General features: G+C 34.6%; 1 protein-coding gene across 1 annotated transcript in view; it reads left to right on the top strand.

The window, feature by feature from the left end:
• Window positions 1–305: 305 nt before the first annotated feature.
• The window catches only part of FSIP2 (fibrous sheath interacting protein 2), a 94,763-nt gene continuing 74,219 nt past the window's right edge, over window positions 306–20,849 (top strand). Inside the window, exons 1-9 of the mRNA XM_069469919.1 lie at window positions 306–404; window positions 721–846; window positions 4,460–4,621; window positions 5,350–5,439; window positions 6,760–6,899; window positions 8,055–8,196; window positions 8,695–8,805; window positions 10,662–10,782; window positions 13,081–13,167. Coding sequence (XP_069326020.1) covers window positions 306–404; window positions 721–846; window positions 4,460–4,621; window positions 5,350–5,439; window positions 6,760–6,899; window positions 8,055–8,196; window positions 8,695–8,805; window positions 10,662–10,782; window positions 13,081–13,167 — 1,078 coding nt within the window. The remainder of the gene's footprint in view (window positions 405–720; window positions 847–4,459; window positions 4,622–5,349; window positions 5,440–6,759; window positions 6,900–8,054; window positions 8,197–8,694; window positions 8,806–10,661; window positions 10,783–13,080; window positions 13,168–20,849) is intronic.

Here is a 20,849-nt window from a genome sequence, read left to right as displayed (position 1 = left end):
GGTGATGGTTTCAGGGAGGAATGAAGTTTCCACTGTGGTCCCTCTTAGGCCAGGCCGCTAGGGCTGATTTTTTTTAACTCTGAGGGCAGCGCTCAAGCCCCATGCTGGAGCCGCCACCCGTTGGGAGGGGGCACCGCCCTTCTGGGACCCTGCCGTTGGGACCCTGGAACGCGGCGCGAGGGTGGGCTCGGAGACGCGGTTCACTGGTCATTCCCGGTCCGGTCGGGACGGTCGGGCGACCGGGAAGGGGTGCGAGGAAGGCCAGAGGGGAAGCCAGGGGAGGGGCAGAGGGGCCTGGGCCCGCCATGGAGCTGTACCTCAGCGCCTGCTCCAAGGCTGCCAACGCCGCCGCCGCCAGGGCGGCCAGCAGCGGCCTGTCTGCAGCCAGCCAGCAATGTGGAGACGTGAGTGGCCGCAAGCCTGGTGGGGAGAGCAGGGCCCGCCTCCCCAGACATGGGTCCCTGGCTCTTAACTGTCCAGCCGCTGTTCCCTCCTGCCGCGCAGTAACGGCGGCGGCTCCCGTGTGGGGCCCAAGTGGCTGGGGCGGAACATGGAGAGCGGTGACCTGGGCAGCGGGAGGACTTCAGGGGTGTCCCGCAGGCCAGGCCCCTTCGACCCTGACGGTGTGACTTTTCTGTTTCTTTCGCTGGAGTGGGAGTGGATTGGCCTGAACAAGTACTACCTAAAAAGTGAGGCAAAACTCCCGATTGTATTTGACAGGGCGTGCACAAAAACCACTTTGCAGGGGTTGGACCGGATAACCTACTGGATCTGCCTCTTGGGGTCAAGCTACCTGTGATCCCAGGTAGTGATACTGTATTCTTTACTACAAATTTAAGTGAAAAGGTAAACTAATTTTATTGTCTTACATTAGTTTCTTTACCCTTTACTACTTGCCGTTAAATTCAGAGGCTACATTATACAAAGTCCATTTAAGGGAATTTGCACTAACATTCACAGAAAAAAAATAATCCAATCCACACCTAACTGAAGGTATTGTTAGGAATGCATATGAAGCAGTTTCATCTAATATGGTTTGGACAGAATCATGGGCTAGAAAGTTAAGATTCTCAGTCCTTTCTTAATTTATAATTTATGGAAGCATATTAACATTTTTTATAATAAAACTTTACATGTAACTATTTAGTGAGTTTTGATTTACTTAAAAACATGTTTGAAAGGTGAAAGATTATCAATATTGGCTGCCATTTAATTATGCGTTAGGATTTTAATCAATAGTAACTTGGACTAGATTCTCAACATACCTGTGAATGATTTTGTTTTGAGCTGAATTCTACTCAGAGGGTGGGCAAAAAAGTGGAGTGGAAAAAAAGTGGAGTTAAAATCAGTTATATGTTTAGTACTTTAACTTCACTTTAATGAAAGAGGGCCATGCCTCAATGAGAAGGAGATGCCATAATTTGCCCGAGCCTTCCCATCCAGAGTTTTCTCCAACCAGAGCCTCAGCTACTTCCAGCTGATGTATTTTATAACTACCCATAGATACCATGCTAATACTTCTGTGCTTTTGTCTGCCTTACCCCCAAACCTGGTATACACATTACCCTTGGTTTGTATGATCTCACTCAACACTTAATTATACTGGATTATTGAGTGTACTTTCCTTAAACTTTTCTATGTTTTTAGTCCTCAGTGCTATCCCTAGCCCCAAACCACCCTAGCCCTTGACTAAGTAGCCAACACTGAAGGAGGTTTAGTACATTCTTGGTGAGTGGTTGCTTTGATAAATATTGCAAAAAGTTCTACAAGGAAGAATTCTAAATGATCCACTTACCCTTCTACTGTCTATGATGTCATCAATAAGTAAGACCACTTGGTATTTGATACTTGCCTAATACCTTAGTCAGTTCATGCCATTATAACAAAGTACCAAAGATTGGGTGGCTTAAAAACAACAGAAATTTACTTATCACTGTTTTAGAGACTAGAAGTCTGAAAGGAGGCTGCCACCATGCTTAGGTTCTGGTGAGGGCCCTCTGCAGTCTTCCTCTTGCATCCTTGCATGGTGGAAAGAAAGCTAGAGAGTTCTCTGTGGTCTCTTTTATAGGGGCATTATTCCCATTCATGAGGGCTCCACCTTCACAACTTAATTAGGCCCCACCTAATTAATGCCATTAAATGAAAGATTAGGATTGCAATATGTGAATTTTGAATTTTAGGTGAATTCAGTCTGTAACACCTAATAAACATGATTTCTTAAAGCAAGTGTTGTTTCTAGAAAAAAATATAATTTCCCTTTTTGAAAACAAATCTGTTCTACTAGAATGAAGCAAACTCACTAAAAATATGCCAACCTCACACAATTTGAGTGGCATTCACACAAACTTGATTTGCTCAAAGGTGCCTGAAACTTCTTCCATTACAAGTGTTATAATTTCTTTTTAGGGTATAAACTTAGCTCTGTCTCTTTTTTCCTTGCTCAAATATATACTGTTTATTGTATTGTCATTTTCTCTGTCAACCATTAATTTACTTATCTATTACTTTTTTAAAAGTTGTTATCTCTATTCTTTATTACATTAACTCCCCTCATATCTATTCATTTAATAATAAATTAGCACCAGACTAGTTTTTCTGAAGACTGACTTTGTGAGATTCTTTTGTCTCTTTTAATCTCCTTGATGAAGTAATGTTTTATATTTATATATTTTAAGGGAAAACCATTATTTCAATTGACAATAAAATGGTTGCCCTAGCTCTAATGAATGGATTTGTTTAAAGGTATTCTCTGTTTACAGGTCAGTAGCTCAGGTTTGTTCTTGAGAGACATACGCCTGACACAGCTAAAAGACAACAAGTAAAAGAAGTTGACAGCTGAATGTCAACTTTAAAAGAGATAATCGGTCCACTCACTGACTTATTAATATTGATTGCTCCCCTTCTAGGAAAGATCTGGGCTTCCTATCTGGTCTCACTGAATTCAAGACTTTACCCTGTAAAATTCCTTTCTTTGCCTTCTCAGGGAAGCATTGGTAATCAGGGAATCTAGTTCAAGAGGTCTGAAACTTAACAAAGATACTTTTAAATGTAAAGTGAGAACTAGGATTCTGGCCTGTTCCTCTTATCTTCCCATTTGCCTGCAAAGCATCCTTCTACCTATCTTGAGGGCATTCTTTTTAAGGTCCCACTAAGTCAGGCTTCACAATATTCAAGAATTGTACTGCAGTTGTGGGTATAGTCAGACTGAACACAGAGGTGGCAAATTGGTACCTGTAGGCATGTCTGGGTAGGTGCTCAATGTTGTGGTAGCATAAATTGAATCAGATGCCTGCAAACAGGGCGGGTGCTCTCTGGTGTCCACATCTCCCACATCTTCCAATTGTCTTTCACCTGAGCCAGTTCCTGATTTGACATTGCTTTGGAATAAAACTTAACGGTGTTCTGGCCAAACTTAAAACACAAAGAAAGAATGCAAAGACAGCATTAACACAACTTCCACACCTACTTCCCTCCTCCCCTATTTCTCCTCCAGCAGTCCCCCTTAAGTGATTATCACCATCCTACTACTGAAAGATTAACTGAGAACTCACATCAAAAGAATCACTTTAGTGTTTTAGTTCATAAATGAGCTTAAGTAAATCAGCTATTTCCTCTAAAGTAACAGATATAGAAATACAACTATTAGCCAATTGTCTTTTCCTCCCTTTATTTGTTAATGGCCATTGCATAAAGATGTATATGGTCTTTAAACATTTGGAGAAACCCTAATTACTATAAATATCCTTTAAAATTGGTTCTTTGATATGTTGAACTGCATGATATAGACCTGGAATAATCTTCTGACTTTAGCTCTCAGAGATTATTGGTTTTCTTGCATTAAAGACCCTAAGATATTAATTAATACAATGGCTTTTTAACTGAAAATCTTTAACATCTATGTTGTACTTCTACTATTTCTTAAAGTTGTTTCCATGAATCGTGGTGAAATATTTTCTATTTTTTTCTTCATTTTCAGATGATGGAAGTATAATAATCATAATTAATATTATCCCTTTATCTTTTGAGTATAGTGCCTTGATCTGTGAGAGGGAAGAGGAAAAAAGAGAATCTTAGCATTGGCTTATACCTTAAAACAAATTATTTTCTATTCCCTTTCTTTTTCTCTCCTCTTTTTTTATTTGACTCAGAGTCAGGGGTTGATGAGAATTAGAGGAGGAACTAATGGAGGGAGGGTGGGTTTTTATTTATTTATTTATTTATTTTTACTTTCTTCCAACTTCAACGAGCATCAGAAAGGTTTTTAGAATAATTCATGTAGGTGAGGAAAAGAAGAAGGCAGGTTGCCCGAGCCAAATCTTTCTTTTGCTGTTTTTTCCCCACTTTAGATTCTTGTTGCATGTTTTATTTTCAATGAACATTCTAGTCATTTCAATAGATTATTTAAAAGTAAAAATGCATTAATTTTACATTTGTAATATTTTTGAATTTGTGTTTGCAGCTTTTTCAGCCTTCTTATGGTTTTAACCTGACTGATCCTTATTGTCAACTTTTGGAAAACCAGTACAAAAGTCTCCATGATCCACACTTAAAAGCATACCATAAGCGCAAAGATATCCTGAGGAGATTGAAGAAAGGGGGCTACGTAACCAGAAATAATAAAGTTGGTTGAAGATTACTTCTTTTGTAATCAATGAAAACCTTCAAAATTTGATATAAGCTTGCTTCTATACCTCACTAGGGGGCCTGTAATACCTTTAACTTGGTCAGGAGATGATACTTAATGGGAAATTCCATAAATTACTCAGTTATTTATGTTAAGGGAGATCAGACAACAGTTGTTTCTATAATAAATGAAACCAACTTCTTCCTTCACCTTTTTTCCTTGTAATATAAAATGGTTATTGACAAATAATTTGAAGATGTAAATATACATTAGTTTTCCCAGCAGTATCATAGTCTTTATGAAGGATTATGTTTCATACACTTTTAAAAAGTTGAAATGAAGTAGGAACCTAGCAAAATTCAGTCTGTTAGAACCCTGATAGAATACATTCTTTTGGGAGTTGAACAATGTTATAACATTTATAATTATAATCCAATTATAATTAATTAAAATTATCAGAATAATTCTAATTAATTGTGTATACCAAATTCCTGATTATGGTATAGGTCATATTAATGAAGTAATATTTTTGGATAGAAATTTCCTGTTTATTATTAACAACAAATTTAAAGAGGTACTACTTACAAAAATGTTTGCAATTTATTACTCTTGATACCAAAATGTCAACAAATTTTATGTCATTACTATTTATCCTCTGGAAAGTACTCTAATTTTAAAATATTTATATATTTAATATATATCTATATTTTTGTTTTTGTTTTTAGATTGTATGTACCTTGAGAGAATTGAATAAGTACAGGCAATATCTTACCAGTTTAAAATTAGACTTTGAAAGAAACTATATAAGAGAACAAGTAAGTTAAATACTTAAATTTGGTTTCTTTACATAGGGTTTGGAAGAAAGGTTTGGTTATATGTAGAGTTTTTTAAATAATATTTTGACCTATAATTTATTGAAAAAGTAACTGTTTTTTCCAAATGAAAATTTAGAGCAGGAATAAACAATATTTGAAGGTTGCTATATTTGGCCAAGAATGGGAAAGGGACTAAGTCATCTGTCATTACACCAGTGGTAACTGGCATAATTCAGTAATTAAATTGCAAGTCAGATGTGTTCCTTCTACCTGATCTGGGACCAATAAGAAGTATCTCGGCCCGGCACGGTGGCTCACGCCTGTAATCCTAGCACTCTGGGAGGCCAAGGCGGGTGGATCGCTCAAGGTCAGGAGTTCGAGACCAGCCTGAGCAAGAGTGACACCTTGTCTCTACTAAAAATAAAAAGAAATTATCTGGCCAACTAAAATATATATAGAAAAAAAAAATTAGCCGGGCATGGTGGTGCATGCCTGTAGTCCCAGCTACTCGGGAGGCTGAGGCAGTAGGATCACTTAAGCCCAGGAGTTTGAGGTTGCTGTGAGCTAGGCTGACGCCATGGCACTCACTCTAGCCTGGGCAACAAAGCAAGACTCTGTCTCAAAAAAAAAAAAAAAAGAAGTATCTCTTGTGGCAGCAAGATTCTTAAACTGGAACCCAAAACAGTTTGAGCAATTGGAGAAGAACAGAAAGAATAGCTGTAGTGTCCTACAGATGATTCAAAGAACATATACACTGTATATTTGCACCCATCTATGTGCACCTATATTCATCCAGTAAAAAACTTGTTCTTAAAGATGAAATGGAATGATTGTATATAGAGTGTGTGGTTATAGATAGTGTGTGTTGGGTGTGTATATGAGTGAATTCAGATTTAGGGTCAAGAGAGTTGGATCAAATGAGAATGGTGTGTGTATGTGTGTTTTTACCAATTTATATTATAAAGATAATAGGGTTGGATAAAAATGAGAATGACTTCCCTATACTTTTAAGTATTCTATATTTTTCCCCACTTTCCCTTTCTGTGGCTAGAGTTTCTCCTTTACTTGTTGAATGTTTTCATTTAATTTCTTTGGAATAGGTAGACAAATAAACTGAAATATCTATCTTTTATTTCCAGAGAGATAAATCTTTATTTTGGTTCATTTATCCTTAATGTCCTTAATGTATTCAAAACAGACTTAAATGCAATTAAAGAGAATTAATCACTTATACAATATAGGAATTTAAATGGCTTTATATCTGGGAAATGTAAAAACCATTACATATATATATATAATTTATACATATTTCTTAAATAGAAAATGCTTGCAAGACAACTACATAAACTACAGGAAAACCATCAAATCCCTGAACATTCTGATGTTGCACAGTTCCAAAATTGGTTGTTAATGGAGAGCCCTCAATTTATTAATGACCAGGAGAGGTTAATAAGGCACAGGTAAGAGTAAAGTTAATTCAAATTTTATGTATATATTCTGGACCCAAACAAGTTGGAAAAATACTAGAAATAATTGAAGGCAGGATTTTTATTTTTAAAGTATTAGACACTAATTCCCTTGTAGCTCTCAGAGTGAACACGAAGGAAGGGAAACCAAGAAGTCCATGGATTGGGAACTTTGCTGTCAAGACTATTAAGAGTAATTTCTACAAGACAAGTCAGGGTTTCTGGGAGCCCAAGAGATGAGCCAAACTGATAACTGAAGGAAAAATCCAAAATTCTTTCTGTAGTAAGAGAAGGAGAAGAGATATCTTTAGAACATGCCTGAACCAGTAACAGTGTTGTTTTTTTTTTTTTTTTTTCAGTGTTTTATAATTCACCTTTAAGGACTGACATCATTAAGTTTTAGGAATTTAGTGCAAAGTCAAAAAATGAAGTTTTATATAAATTTATCTGATGCCAGTATAAATGGGTGTTGTCTCTAAAAAATTGTGCTCATTCAGATGTAACCCAGTCACATTCATTCATTGACATTCCATGGTCAAACCCATTTCTTAGAAAGTTAAGGGGTATTATAGTTCTTTTTCCTTAACTAGGGGTGGGATGAGAATTGGGCTACATTACCTGGCTTTTGTAATTCCATGGTTTCATTTTATGGTACTGCCATAATACATATTGATATACCAGACACACAGACTAGAGATGGGAGATTTGTTCGATTTATGAATTACAAGGAACCCAGTATCACTTTTTTCTTAGAAAAATTCAAATATACTGTTATGTTTTTCCCACATTTCCCAAGTTATGATTTCAGTGATTTCAGACTTCTTTGCAAACTCATGTTCTTAAACCTGCTGAGTTATGAACGCTTATTGTGCAAAATGCTTTTAATCAGTTTGTTTCACATTTTACCATTGTCTTGGCCATGAGAACAGATACTTATATAGTTGAGAGACCTTATAATGAGTAAAACATGGTGAGTTTGTGGGTTAGGCTGGCTTAAAGGTTCATGAACAGGACTGATAGAAAAACTGTAAAATTCCTACAGTTCAAGAAATGAAAAGCAAGGAGGTGGTTTGGGAATATCAAAGCAGATGATACTGTCATAAAGGAAATGCTCAATTCACCTTCAGTAATATTTGCACTCTTACTCAGATATTTGGATATGATAAGTAAGGAACTAGAACAACTTGAGCGCACAGCAGAAGAGCAACGCCTACTCCAGATGAATAGAGAAGAAAGACGACAGCGGGAACACACAAGAAGAAAACTCATTCTTCGTAGAAAAATTGAAGAGGTGAGAGATAGCAAATTTAAAATATGGAGAGAAAATTTCTGTGCAGTTGTTTCCTTTGTAAATAGTTATAGCTGTACATCATACTTCTTTAAGTCATTCAGTTCTAAGGAATTTACTCCCATTAATCTTTCATTATAGCTGTAATATACAAGTTGTTACATAAAATAATGAAGCAATACCACAAACTATATGTGCATGAGCCAATTTCTGCTCATAAAGAGCAGTTTAAGAAAGTTACTAGACACTATTTAACTCCCTTATAGTGCTCAGTATGGAGAGGACAGTTTTTTAAATTTAGCTGTAGTAAAAAATAATCATACCTACATTCCTAATAAGAGTACAATAAGAAAAGCCCATTCTAAACCCAGTATATGACTCCCATTATGCTTGACTTGATTTCTGTTAGGCCCTGACTTGTCTAATTTGCTATAAGACAGAATATGACGATACTATAGTGAAGGGGACACACACCAAGTATAGTAACATTGTGCTTTTTAGGAATGGAAGACAAAAGAGATGTTACTTTTGACAAAGATTGGAGAAGATGTTAAAAGAGAAGAAAGGATAGAACAACAACGTCGTAGAAGCAGAGAAGAGAGTGACAGGAAGGTAGGGTGAGCTTTAACCTCTAACTTGGGCTATTTGAAGAGAAGCTTTTGTTATTTTGATTTTTCAAAGGAAAAAGTATTTTGTGAGATGACCATGGACCAGTTACCCCAAATGATATATATTATACAGAATTGAATGTTATGAACATTTTTCCTATATTTTGACTATAATATAAAAAATACTGTCCTATTAAGTGATATAACTACTTTGGCTTTATTTTCACACCATAAACTGTACTTGTAATTTTAGGTAATTATTATCAAATATTTCTTTTATCTTCTTTTTCCTCTCTTCAGGTATATTAGGCTGCTTGAAATTATCTTACATCTCACTGAAATCTTTTCATTTTTTTCTTCTCTCAGTGTTTTCTTTTGTATGGTTTCTATTGCTGAATTCTCAATAATTAATCTCTTCTTCTGCAGTGTTTACTCTGCCCTTAATGAATCCATTGTATTAGTGAGCTAACATATTACAAAAATTATTTTGATTCTTTTTATTTCTTCCATATCTCTTCTTTACATTGTAAACATACAAAATGTAGTTATATTAACTGTATTAATGTTGTCTTTATTTCTAATATTTGTGTCATTTCTGAGTTGATTTTAAATGATTGATTTATTTCTGTTATGGGTCATATTTTCCTGCTTCTTTACATGCCTGGCATTCTTTGTTTGGATACCAGATATTATGAATTTTACTTTGTCCTGAATACTTTTATATTCTTATATGTATTCTTTAGCTTTTTTTTTTCAGATGCAGATAATTTATTTGAAAACAGTTTTATACAGGTCTTGCTTTTTACAATTTGTTAGATGGGTCAAGAGCCATGTTTAATCTAGTTATTCCCTACCACTAACACAAAACCCGTCTTAATGCTCTACCTAGAGCCCTGTGACTCATGTAAGTTTTTCCAGTGCAACTGGTAAGAATAGGCATGATTTCCATCCCTAGGTAGGTTCTAAGCACTGTTTCCTCTAATCTTTAGGATGGTCCTTTCTGTGGTTTTTGGTAGTTCCTTTACACACATATACTGATTCATTTTCTTGATGAATATTTCATAAAACCCTCTGAGAATCTCTGCAGTTTTCCTCTGTGTAGTTAACTCTTTTCTGGTAAATCCAGGGTCATTACTAGCATAGGGATTCACAAAGGGAGTCACATTTCATCTACTATTTTATGTTTACTTATGGTAGGCCTGAGTGACATTTGGTTAAGCCCTTAGGAATCTTCCAGTTGAAGATGATTGAGAAATTGTTTAAACTTGCCAGGATAGCTATGGATGAGAGACTCATTTTTATCAGAAACTGTCCAGTGAGATAAACTGCATATAAGTGTTAAATATATTCTTTGTGGCTAGGTGCTATGGCTCATGGCTATAATCCCAACATTTTGGGAGGCCAAGGTGGGAGGATCACTTGAGCTCGGGAGTTCAAGACCAGCCTGAGCAACATAACAAGACCCCGTCTCTACAAAAAGTAGGAAAAAAATTAGCCAGGCATGGTGATGTGCACCTGTAGTCCCAGCTACTTGGGTGACTGAGGCAGGAGGATCACTTGAGCCCAGGAGCCTGAGGTTGCAGTGAACTATGATGATGCCACTGCACTCTTGCCCAGGCAACAGAGCAAGACTCTGCCTCAAATAAAATAAAATAAAATATGTATATACATATATTTTTTCTTTGTGTTTAATCACAAATGGAATATTACCACATTTCTACCCTCCCATTTTTGTAACTTTACAAGTCATGAGACAGGAGTGATTGTCCACTTCCAATATACTATCACATTTTAAATATTTGTTTTGCATTTTTAAATGGCAAGTTGATATTAACCAATGTATTTTCTTTAATTTTGTAGAAACAAGCCCTTCTAGAGAAAAAAATGGCTTATCATTTACAAAAAATGCAAGATACTGGCTTTAAAGGAGAAGATATGGAAAAAAATGCATTTAAATACAAAGCACAAGATGGAACATTTTGTGAATGTGAGAAAACTAAAGATGATGTAGCTAAGTAGGAAATGCTTATTTATGTAAAAATCATTTTATAATCCTCTATGTGCTTACACTTGCTACCTACTTTGTGCCAGGTGCTATTCTAGGCATTTCCGCGTTATGGTTCAAACTGAAAAGTAGACATATATGTAAAAAATTATAACAAACTAAAACAATCTTACCAAGTGTCTCAGGAGACAAACTTGCCCGTATTGCAATTCTAACCAACTCCCTTTTACTTAATGTTTTTTTTAATACTGAAACTATAAAAACTTATTTTTAAGCTAATTGCTATTATATTCCAACATGGTATTCTACTATGTTGCCAATCAGTAAGAATGAATACTACCAGATAAAAAATAAGGGAAGAAGGAAAGGAGGAGATAGGGAAGGAGGAAAAAGAAGGAAGAAGGAAGGAAAAAAAGAAAGAAAATGAAGAAAGCCTAAAAGGAGGAATATGGAGCCATGACTTTGCTATGCCCAATCATTACCAGCTTCCTTTTATTTATAACATTAGAAAACCATTAATATAATGGATTTTTCTCCCCTTAAAATAGTTAAAACTTCATGGCCAGAATGCAAAAATATAGACTTGTTTTAACTGTGACTCTGTAGTATCAGGAAAGAAAAGTATCATTTTCCATGCACCTGTCATCACAGTGTCCCATCAATCCTATTTCTAAGTCTGAACCTGCCTGTGTCACTCCAGTGTATATATTACTATCTGGTCTCTGTTGGCCCTTATTTTTACTAACCTCAAAGTTATTTTGTGCACTTCCTTATCAAAATTCTGTTCTGATCGTTTCTTCCCCTGCCCCTGTTACCTATTAAATGAAGCTCAGAGTGCTTAGGCAAGCATTCATCAGTGTCTAGAGTCCAGGCCCCACCTAACGTTTTAACTTTATTTTACACTACATCTTTGATGGCATCTGTGATCTAAGGGTGATATTTACAGGCTCTGGAGCCAGACTGCTGAAGTTCAAGTCCTGCTTTATCATTTTCTAGTCATGTAATGACTTGGGCAAATTACTTAACGTCTCTGAGCCAGTTTCCTCATCTGAAAACAAATTTATAATAATACTCCTAAATAATTGCCATAAAGAGCACAAAAGTTCTAACACATGGTAAGAACTTCATTTATTTCATTGTTCAGTTAAATGACACTACTGGCCATTTCTAAAACACAGGTTACCTTTCCCACTTCTCTGCCTCACTTTATCCAGTTTTCTCAGTTTAGAACGACCAGATCACTGCCTTTATTTATCAAAATACTATAATTCTTTAAGCCCTACTGTAAATTACAGACCATAAAGTTTTTATTCATAACACTAATTGGAATATCCCTCTTCTTTGAATCTCTTTAGTTTTTACCATTTCTAAAACACTTATTACGTACCTTCCACTGCCTTAATAACTCAAAATAGTAAACTCCTACCTTTTGTGTTCAACAGAGCACCAAGCAAGATATATATATGTAATCAGTGCATGTTTGCTAAATAGATTTATTCAGTTTATTTAGTTCATTGAGGCAATGGCAGCAACATCATGCCTTAAATAAGAAATCACATCAAAACTGTATATATTCTTACATCTTCGTTAACTTTCTCATGTAATAGGAAGAGTTTCAAGTAGATATCTGAAACATTTTTTACCTCAAATCCTCTTTTGAAGAAGTAGGATATAAATGAATTTAACTTATATTAGCAAAGTGACAGGAGAATAAACTCAAACTAAACTGAATTATACTGCTATAAGAATGTTGTTATCTTCCACCAAGTAGACAACTTCTAGAAGGACAGAGAGAAAGAAAGAGAAAGAGAGAATACCAGAAGAGTGAATGGAAAAATAGATCACTCTTACCTGTTACATCTCCAATAAAAGCCCATTGAGCATATATGCAGTGAGGATCCTTTGTCACTTTAATAGTTAGAAAAAGATCCTGTAGGCTGGTGGGGCTTCAGCCCTGTCACTATGTTTGTATGTAGCTGCACAGAGAGGGAATGACATTTCCCAGATGAGGCAGGTGCAGATTTTCCTTTCTACCAGAAAGAAAATTATATTTCTCCAAGTATATCTTTTAACATGAGTGGATAATATTTCCAGAATAATTGTCTTTTCTCCCATTACATGTCTCTCCCATCTTCCCCAATTTATCCCCCAAATCCCATATATAGGTTAGCATCTGGCTCACCTCTTCTTGGGCATGAAAGGATAAATAGTCTATTTTGGTTAATTCTGTCATTGCCATTATTAAAAATAAATGTTTTATTATATTTCTTTAAGCTTCTTCAAAGACGAAAAAGAAATTATCTGATGATATAAAGTTAATTTATTCTCCTGGTGACCAGAAAGCATACGGAGGAACATATGGTAATTGAATATTATGATAAGAAATACTAAATAGTAATTTGGGGAAAGATGGAGTTTGGTAATGGCCTCTTTCACTTAAATGCAAGTAAATCCTCTGTTCTCTTTTGTCAAGTGCCTGGTTTGGAGTGATGCTTACCAACAACTATGCAGCCTTTCTCACTTTCAGAATATGATCCTAGATAACTGAACTAGTGTTTTGAACTTGACATTATACTATCATTTTAGAAAAATTAAATGGTCTGTTACTACTAAATATATAATACAGGATACTTAACAAATTGTAAAATAATTTTTAGTGCTCAAAATGAGTTTATAAAACCCTGAAATGGATCAAAAATTAAATACATTAACTCCAAAGCCACTGTGGACCTTATTAAAATGTCACTTTCTTTATTATTTATCATACTATGTCACTTCATGCTGTTCATTACAGCTCACTATAGTAGACCATGAGCCCAAATAACAACATAAAAATCCTCCAAAAATACATTATCAAAAGTATACTATTCAAATTGAACAATGACTCCCCTCCCATTATTGAATTTCAAAGGACCAATTAAAGTATAAATGTTAAATTTCTTTGTCCTTAGAGGTTAAAATCTAAAGAAAATAAAGTCCAAAATCTTTCCTCCCTGAATATACAATTTTCTTAGTCTCATCAAGACTCAGAAACCTGGGGAGAGATAGGGTTGCCTTCATCTAGGCTTTCTTCCTCCTTCAGGATCACTAAGGTTGAGTTAGTTCAACTCTAAAATTCATGGGTCCCATTTTTAAAGTCCAAACAGTTTTTACAACCCACCAAAGGGTTATTACAACATGCAAAATTATGGCAACACAAGCTTTACATCTTATACTAAATGTAGACAATAAAACTAAATTATTAGTTTCTGGAGTAGTTATCTCAAGCAAAGTGATCCTCTAAAAAAAGTCTGATGTTTAATGTAGGCCAGACTGTCTTACTGTTGTTAAAGAATCTCAGTGATATCTGAAGAAAGGATGGTAGATGGAAAATATTGCTTTCAGTTTCATTGTGCTAGCCAGTCTGTCTGTGACAATTGTCCAGGGACCACACCTATAAATTTAATTAAGTATAGTTGGGAGAAATAACCTATTAAAAGATGAATTGTGAAATTACATTGATTCATATCTGGGAGAGGGAGGATCTCTCTATAGCTATTCTCCACTTTCATGGAGTGGCATGTGAGTCATTCTGATCTTTTTTGTGAATTTTAGAAATGCACAGTAGTGACATCACTGTCATCATATATTATTAGAAGTGCCTCTCCTTCCCATTCACCATAATCAAACCTTCTTGGTTTCCATTTCATCACTGAGCTATGAGTATGAACTCGGTTCAATGTCACATCCTCTATACTCTTACAAGCAGTTTGCTCCACACAGTTTTGTAGCGAGCAACCCTTTGAGCAGAGTTCAAAGCCCTGAATTTTCTACAGCTCCTGCTTTTGATCTTGTCTCTGTATCTTTTAATTCCCCAAAAAGATCATGAGGCATTTATTTTGGCTTTTAGATTATCCTAAAACAAAATGGAAAAATTTTTAATACAAACCCATGTGTGGATCTGTGTAACCACTACCACAATCACATACAGAACAGTCCCAAAATTCCAAAAATCTCCCTCAGACTATCCGCTTTCCATTACATCTTCCTTCCCCTAACTAATAACGTCAGGTAACCACTGATATGTTCTCCAATACTATAGTTTTTTTTCTTTTGAAGAATGTCATATAAATGGAATCATACAGTATTTAACTTTTTAAAAATGGCTTCTTTTACACAGCATAATGCCTTTGTAATTCATCAAGTTGTCGCATGTGTCAATAGTTTATTTTTATTGCTAATGAGTGTTCTGTTGTATGTATACACCAGAGTTTGTTTATCCATTTTTATGTTGAAGGAAATTTGGAATTTGGGTCCTTTCCATATTTTTGGTGATTATAAATAGAATGACCAGAAATATAGTTGAACCTTGATCATTGCGGGGGTTGGGTACTTACTCATTGTGCAGTCAAAAATCCACGTATAACATTTGACTCCCTCAAAACTTAACTACTAATAGCCTACTATTGACCAGAAGACTTACTGATAACATAAACAGTTGATTAACCCATATTATGTATGTTATGTATATTATTTATTGTATTTTTACAAAAGATAAGGTATAAAAAATGTTACTAAGAAAATTATGAAGAATAGAAAATATATTTACTATTCATTAAGGGAAAGTGGCTCATGATAAAGATCTTAATCCCAGTGTCTTCACATAGAGTAGGATGAGGAAGAGGAAGAGAAGGGGTTGGTCTTGTTGTCTCAGGGGTGGCAGAGGCACATAAGTGGACCCATGCAGTTCAAACTCATGTCGTTCCAGGGTCAACTATATTTATAAATAGTTTTCTTTGTAAATGAGGGATTGTTGGGTCATACGGTAAATGTACACTTAAGTTCATGAAAAACTGCCAAACTATCTTTCAGAGTGGCTGTAACATTTTGCATTCCCATCAGTAATGCATGAGAAATCCATTTGGGGTACATTTTTCCCCTCAGTATTATTGGTATGTTTTAGTAGCCATTCTATTAGATGTGGTGTTGCCTCATCATAGTTTTCATTTACATTTCCCTGATGGCTAATGATGATGAATATCTTTTCATATGCTATTTTCCTTCTTTCAGTCCCATTTGGTGAAGTGCCTATTGAAGTCTTTTGTTCATTTTTATTTGGGTCATTTTTATATTGAGTTATGGGAGTTCTTTCTATATTCTGTAGAAAACTCTTTTTCAGAAATGTGATTTATAGATATTTTTTCCTACTCTATAACTTGCCTTTTTATTTTCTGTTCCACTGATCTATGTGTCTGTTCCTTTGCCAATCATCACTGTAACTTTTTATTATTTAAAATAAGGTAGTATTAATATTTTTTCAAAATTGTTATAGCTATTTTAATTTGTTTTCCTTTCCATATACATTTTATAATTAGCTTACCTGCATCTATAAAAATCATGCTAGAATTTTTTAATGAAGTACATTAAATATATGGATTAATTTGAGAAGGAAAGACATATTTACTACACAGAGTCTTCCAAGTCATGAACATCATAAGTTTTTCTATTAACATTTGTTTAGATTATCTTTAATTTTTTTAATAAGTGTTTTATAGTTTCAACATATAGATTCTATATATGTTGTTTTATATTTATATCTAAGTACTTTATTTTTTGGTACTGTTTTACATGTTTTTGAAAACATTGGTGTTCAATTGCCTGTGGCTTTTGTTTTTACTATATCTTTTTGTTTACTTTTTGTAATGTTTGTCCTAGACTACAGTGTACTTAGTTCTTCACAATCAATAATAAAAAATATTTTACTTTTTTAAATGGAATGTGGTTACCTTAATATTTATGTCTGTTTACCCCTTTCCTTTTTATGTTATAATTGTTTAAGTATTACATCTACATATGTCAAACATCCAATCAATGTAATAAGTTTTGAATTGAATCATCAAACATATTTAGTATTACTCAATAAGGTAAAATAGTCCATTCTATTTACTCAGATTTTTACCATTTTGGTTGCCTTTTAATACCTGAGATCCCAGATATCTTTCTCATATTATTTTCTTTCAGTCTATAGAACTTTTCATAGCATCTCTTTTAGAACAGATTTTCTTGCACTGAATTATCTTAGTTTTTTTTAATTTATGTGAGAATATTTTTAATTTTATTTTCATTCCTGAAGGATGTTGTTTTCACTTGATATAGATTTATAGGCTGATAGTTATTTTGTTTTTGGAATTTTAAAAATGTTATTCCACTTTATCGTTTTCTCCATGGTCTGATGAGATATCTGCAATATTTTAATTGTTGTTTCTCTATAATGAATGTGCCATCTTTTATCTAATTGTTTTTAAATTTGGGGGAAAGTAGTTTTCAGCAGTTTGACTATGAGGTGTCTAAGCATGGATTTTCTTTCCTTCTCCCCACTTTGGGATTCACTGAGACTCTTTAAACTGTAAGTTTTTATCTTTTGACAAATTTTGCTGAAACAGACCTCTTTCTCCCACAAAGGTAACTGCTATGTAAATCTGGTGATTACCATAACCAATTAAAAATACATATTTATAATGTGAGTGTATATCTTTAAGCTGCTTATATAGATAGATATAGATACATATAGACACCATTAATAAGATGTAGTAATATAACTGATATGATATTATACTCAGTCTTCTATGACTTACTTTTTATACTCAGCACTATGTTCCAAAAGATTTTTTCATGTGTTGCCTAAAATTTTAGTTTATTTCACTATTAATTGTATCCCATTGTGTGAATATAACACAGTTTATATACCTATTTTTTATTGATGGAAATATTTTTGACCAACAAAGCACTGAACATTCTTGTAGGTATAGATAACCTGATACAAGTGATTCTCCAGGGATTTCTGAGTCATGTTTCTTCTGAGAAATTACCATTTCTTGTATCTTGGCCATTTTCCTACTTGGTTGATTTTCTTATGGATTTGGAAGAATTTTTAGTCATAATAGATACCTATTAGATATATCTATATCTGTATCATCTATATCTTTATCTATAGTCTAGCAAATATCATCTTACAGTTTGTGGCTTGCTTCTATTTTCTCTATTTTTGAATGTTTCATGTCTTAGATTTAAGTCTGCTATCCATCATGAATTAATTTTTGTGACTGATGAGAGATATGGATCTTGTTTCAGTCTTCTACCTGTGGCTATCCAATTTTCCCAGCAATATTTATTGAATAAGGATTGTTTTCCCCAGTGTATATTGCTATCTATGCTGCCAAAGATCAGATGGCAATATGTGGATGGTTTATATCTGGGTTCTCTGTTCTGTTCCATTGGTCTATGTCTCTGTTTTTGTGCCAGTACCATGGTCTTTTGGTTACCGTAACCTTGTTGTATAGCTTAAACTCTGGTAAAGTGATGCCTCCAGATTTGTTCCTGTGGCTTAAGGTTGCTTTGGCTTTTCAGGTACTTTTCTGGTTCCAAACAAAGTGTAGAATTATTTTTTTAGATCTGTGAAAAATGACGTTGGTAGTTTCATGGGGATTACATTGAATCTGTAAATCACTTTTAATAATGTTGATTCTACCGATCCATGAGCATGGTATGTTTTTCCATCTGTTTTACATCATCCACAATTTTCTTCTTCAGTGATTCATAGTTCTCTTTGAGGAGATCTTTCACCTCCTTGGTTCAATATATTCCTAGGTATTTTATTTTCTTTGTAGCTATTGTGGAAGGTATTGAGTCTTTGATTTGATTCTCAGCTTGACAGCTGTTGGTGTATAGGAATGCTACTGATTTCTGTACATTGATTTTATAACCTAAGACTTCACTGAATTTATTTATCAGTTCCAGGAGTCTCTTGGTGGAATCTTTGGGGTTTTCTAGATATAAGATCATATCATCAGCAAAGAGCAATAGTTTCACCTCCTCTTTCCTCATTTGGATACCCTTAATTTCTTTCTCTTGCCTAATTGCTATGGCTAGGACTTCCACTGTTATGATGAATAGAAGTGGTAGAAGTGGGCATTCTTGTCTTGTTCCAGTTCTGAGTGGAAATGCTTTCAACTTTTCCCCATTCATTATGATGTTGGCTATGGGTTTGTAATATATGGCTTTTAAAATTTTGAAATATGTTCCATCTATGCCTATTTTATTAAGAATTTTTATCATAAAAGGGTGCTAAATTTTGTTGAATGCTTTTTCTGTATCTATTGAGATGATCATATAATCTTTCTTTTTTTCTTCTGTTTATGTGGTAAATCACATTTATGGATTTACATATGTTGAACCATCCTTGCACTCTTCAGATGAAGCCCACTTAGTTGTAGCAGGTGATTTTTTCGATGTGCTGCTCAATGCAGTTTGCTAGAATTTTATTGAGGATTTTTGCATCTATATTCATAAGGGATATTGGTCTACAGTTTTCTTTTTTTTGTACTGTCCTTTCCTAGCTTTGGTATCAAGGTGATACTGGCTTGGTAGAATGAGTTGGGGAGGATTCCTTCCTTCTCGATGTTATGAAATAGTTTCTGTAATATGGGCACAGCTTTTTAATGATATTTTGAGATTTTCTTATTAAAACTTCAAATATAGGCCGGGCGTGGTGGCTCACGCCTGTAATCCTAGCACTCTGGGAGGCCGAGGTGGGCGGATCGTTTGAGCTCAGGAGTTCGAGACCAGCCTGAGCAAGAGCGAGACCCCATCTCTACTAAAAATAGAAAGAAATTATATGGACAGCTAAAAATATATATAGAAAAAATTAGCCGGGCATGGTGGTGCATGCCTGTAGTCCCAGCTACTCGGGAGGCTGAGACAGGAGGATCGCTTGAGCCCAGGAGTTTGAGGTTGCTGTGAGCTAGGCTGACGCCACGGCACTCACTCTAGCCTGGGCAACAGAGTGAGACTCTGTCTCAAAAAAAAAAAAAAAAAAAAAAAACTTCAAATATAAACAAAAACAAACAGAATAGGATAATGAACCCTTATCATTCAATTTCAACAAATCATGAATGGTTTGTTTTGCCTGTTCCCTCAACTATTCCATACTGCCATGTTGTTTTGAAGTACCTCCCACATATAATATCATTTTATTAATCAATATGCCAATATGTGTCTCTAAAAGATAAGGATTATTTTTTAAAAATGGTTCACTACAATATCAGTATCATACCACTCAAATCAATAATTTCATAATATCATCAAATATTTAATCTCTATTCAAATTTTCCATAACCTCATAATTGTTGCAAAAATATTTTGATGTTTGAATCTACATTGATACGTGTTGCAATAAGGTTGATATGTCTTTTGAGTAACCTTTAATCTATAGATTCCTCTTATATATATTTCTCTCTCTTCCTCCTTTCCCTCCCTTCTTTTTTATTACAATTTTTTTGTTGTTGAAGAAATTTTAGTCGCTGTTTTGTTGAGTTTCTTACACTCTAGACTTTTGCTGATTGCATCTATGTGGTATAGGTCTGCATGTTCTCTCCCCTGTATTTCCTGGAGAGTATTAGTTAAATCTATAGGCTTTCTGGTTGAATTTCTTTAGCAAGACTGATCCATCAGGAGACATATAATATCTGATTTTTTATGTCTCTGTGATTTTAATGCCCATTTGTGCTCAAGGCCTAAATCCATGAGTTTTATTTAGCAGTAGCAAAATTGAGATATTTTAATTCTATCATTCCTTCACAGATTAGCTAGAATACTTTTATAAAATAAAACTTCTCCTCAACTACTATTTCGTTACATTGTGATACAGAATATTTAGGAAAACCAAACTACATGTTCAATATTTTACTATCATTCATTAGTTTTCAAAGTAATGAATTATTTAAGTACCACCCTCCATCAGTATGCAGTTTGTTTTGTTTAGTGTCATGAATTCACTAATTCAAATAAATTTGATGTGCTTCTATACATTGCTGTTATCGAATTCATTAGTGCGGAAGTTGTAACTCATTAGTGCGAAAGTGGTAACACATTGGGCCAGTGGAAGCCCCTTCATAATAATTGCAGAGTCTTTTTTGGCATAACTCAAGTGGTCTTTGATAGCTTCTTTGCTCTCTGGAAACAAAGGAAGATGCAAACTTATCTCGTACACATCCAGTTGCTTTAAC

The sequence above is a fragment of the Eulemur rufifrons genome, chromosome 1 (genome assembly GCF_041146395.1).
Source record: "Eulemur rufifrons isolate Redbay chromosome 1, OSU_ERuf_1, whole genome shotgun sequence".
Classification (NCBI taxonomy): domain Eukaryota; kingdom Metazoa; phylum Chordata; class Mammalia; order Primates; family Lemuridae; genus Eulemur; species Eulemur rufifrons.
Note: the sequence above shows the minus strand (reverse complement) of the source record. Positions and strands in the feature narration are given on the sequence as shown.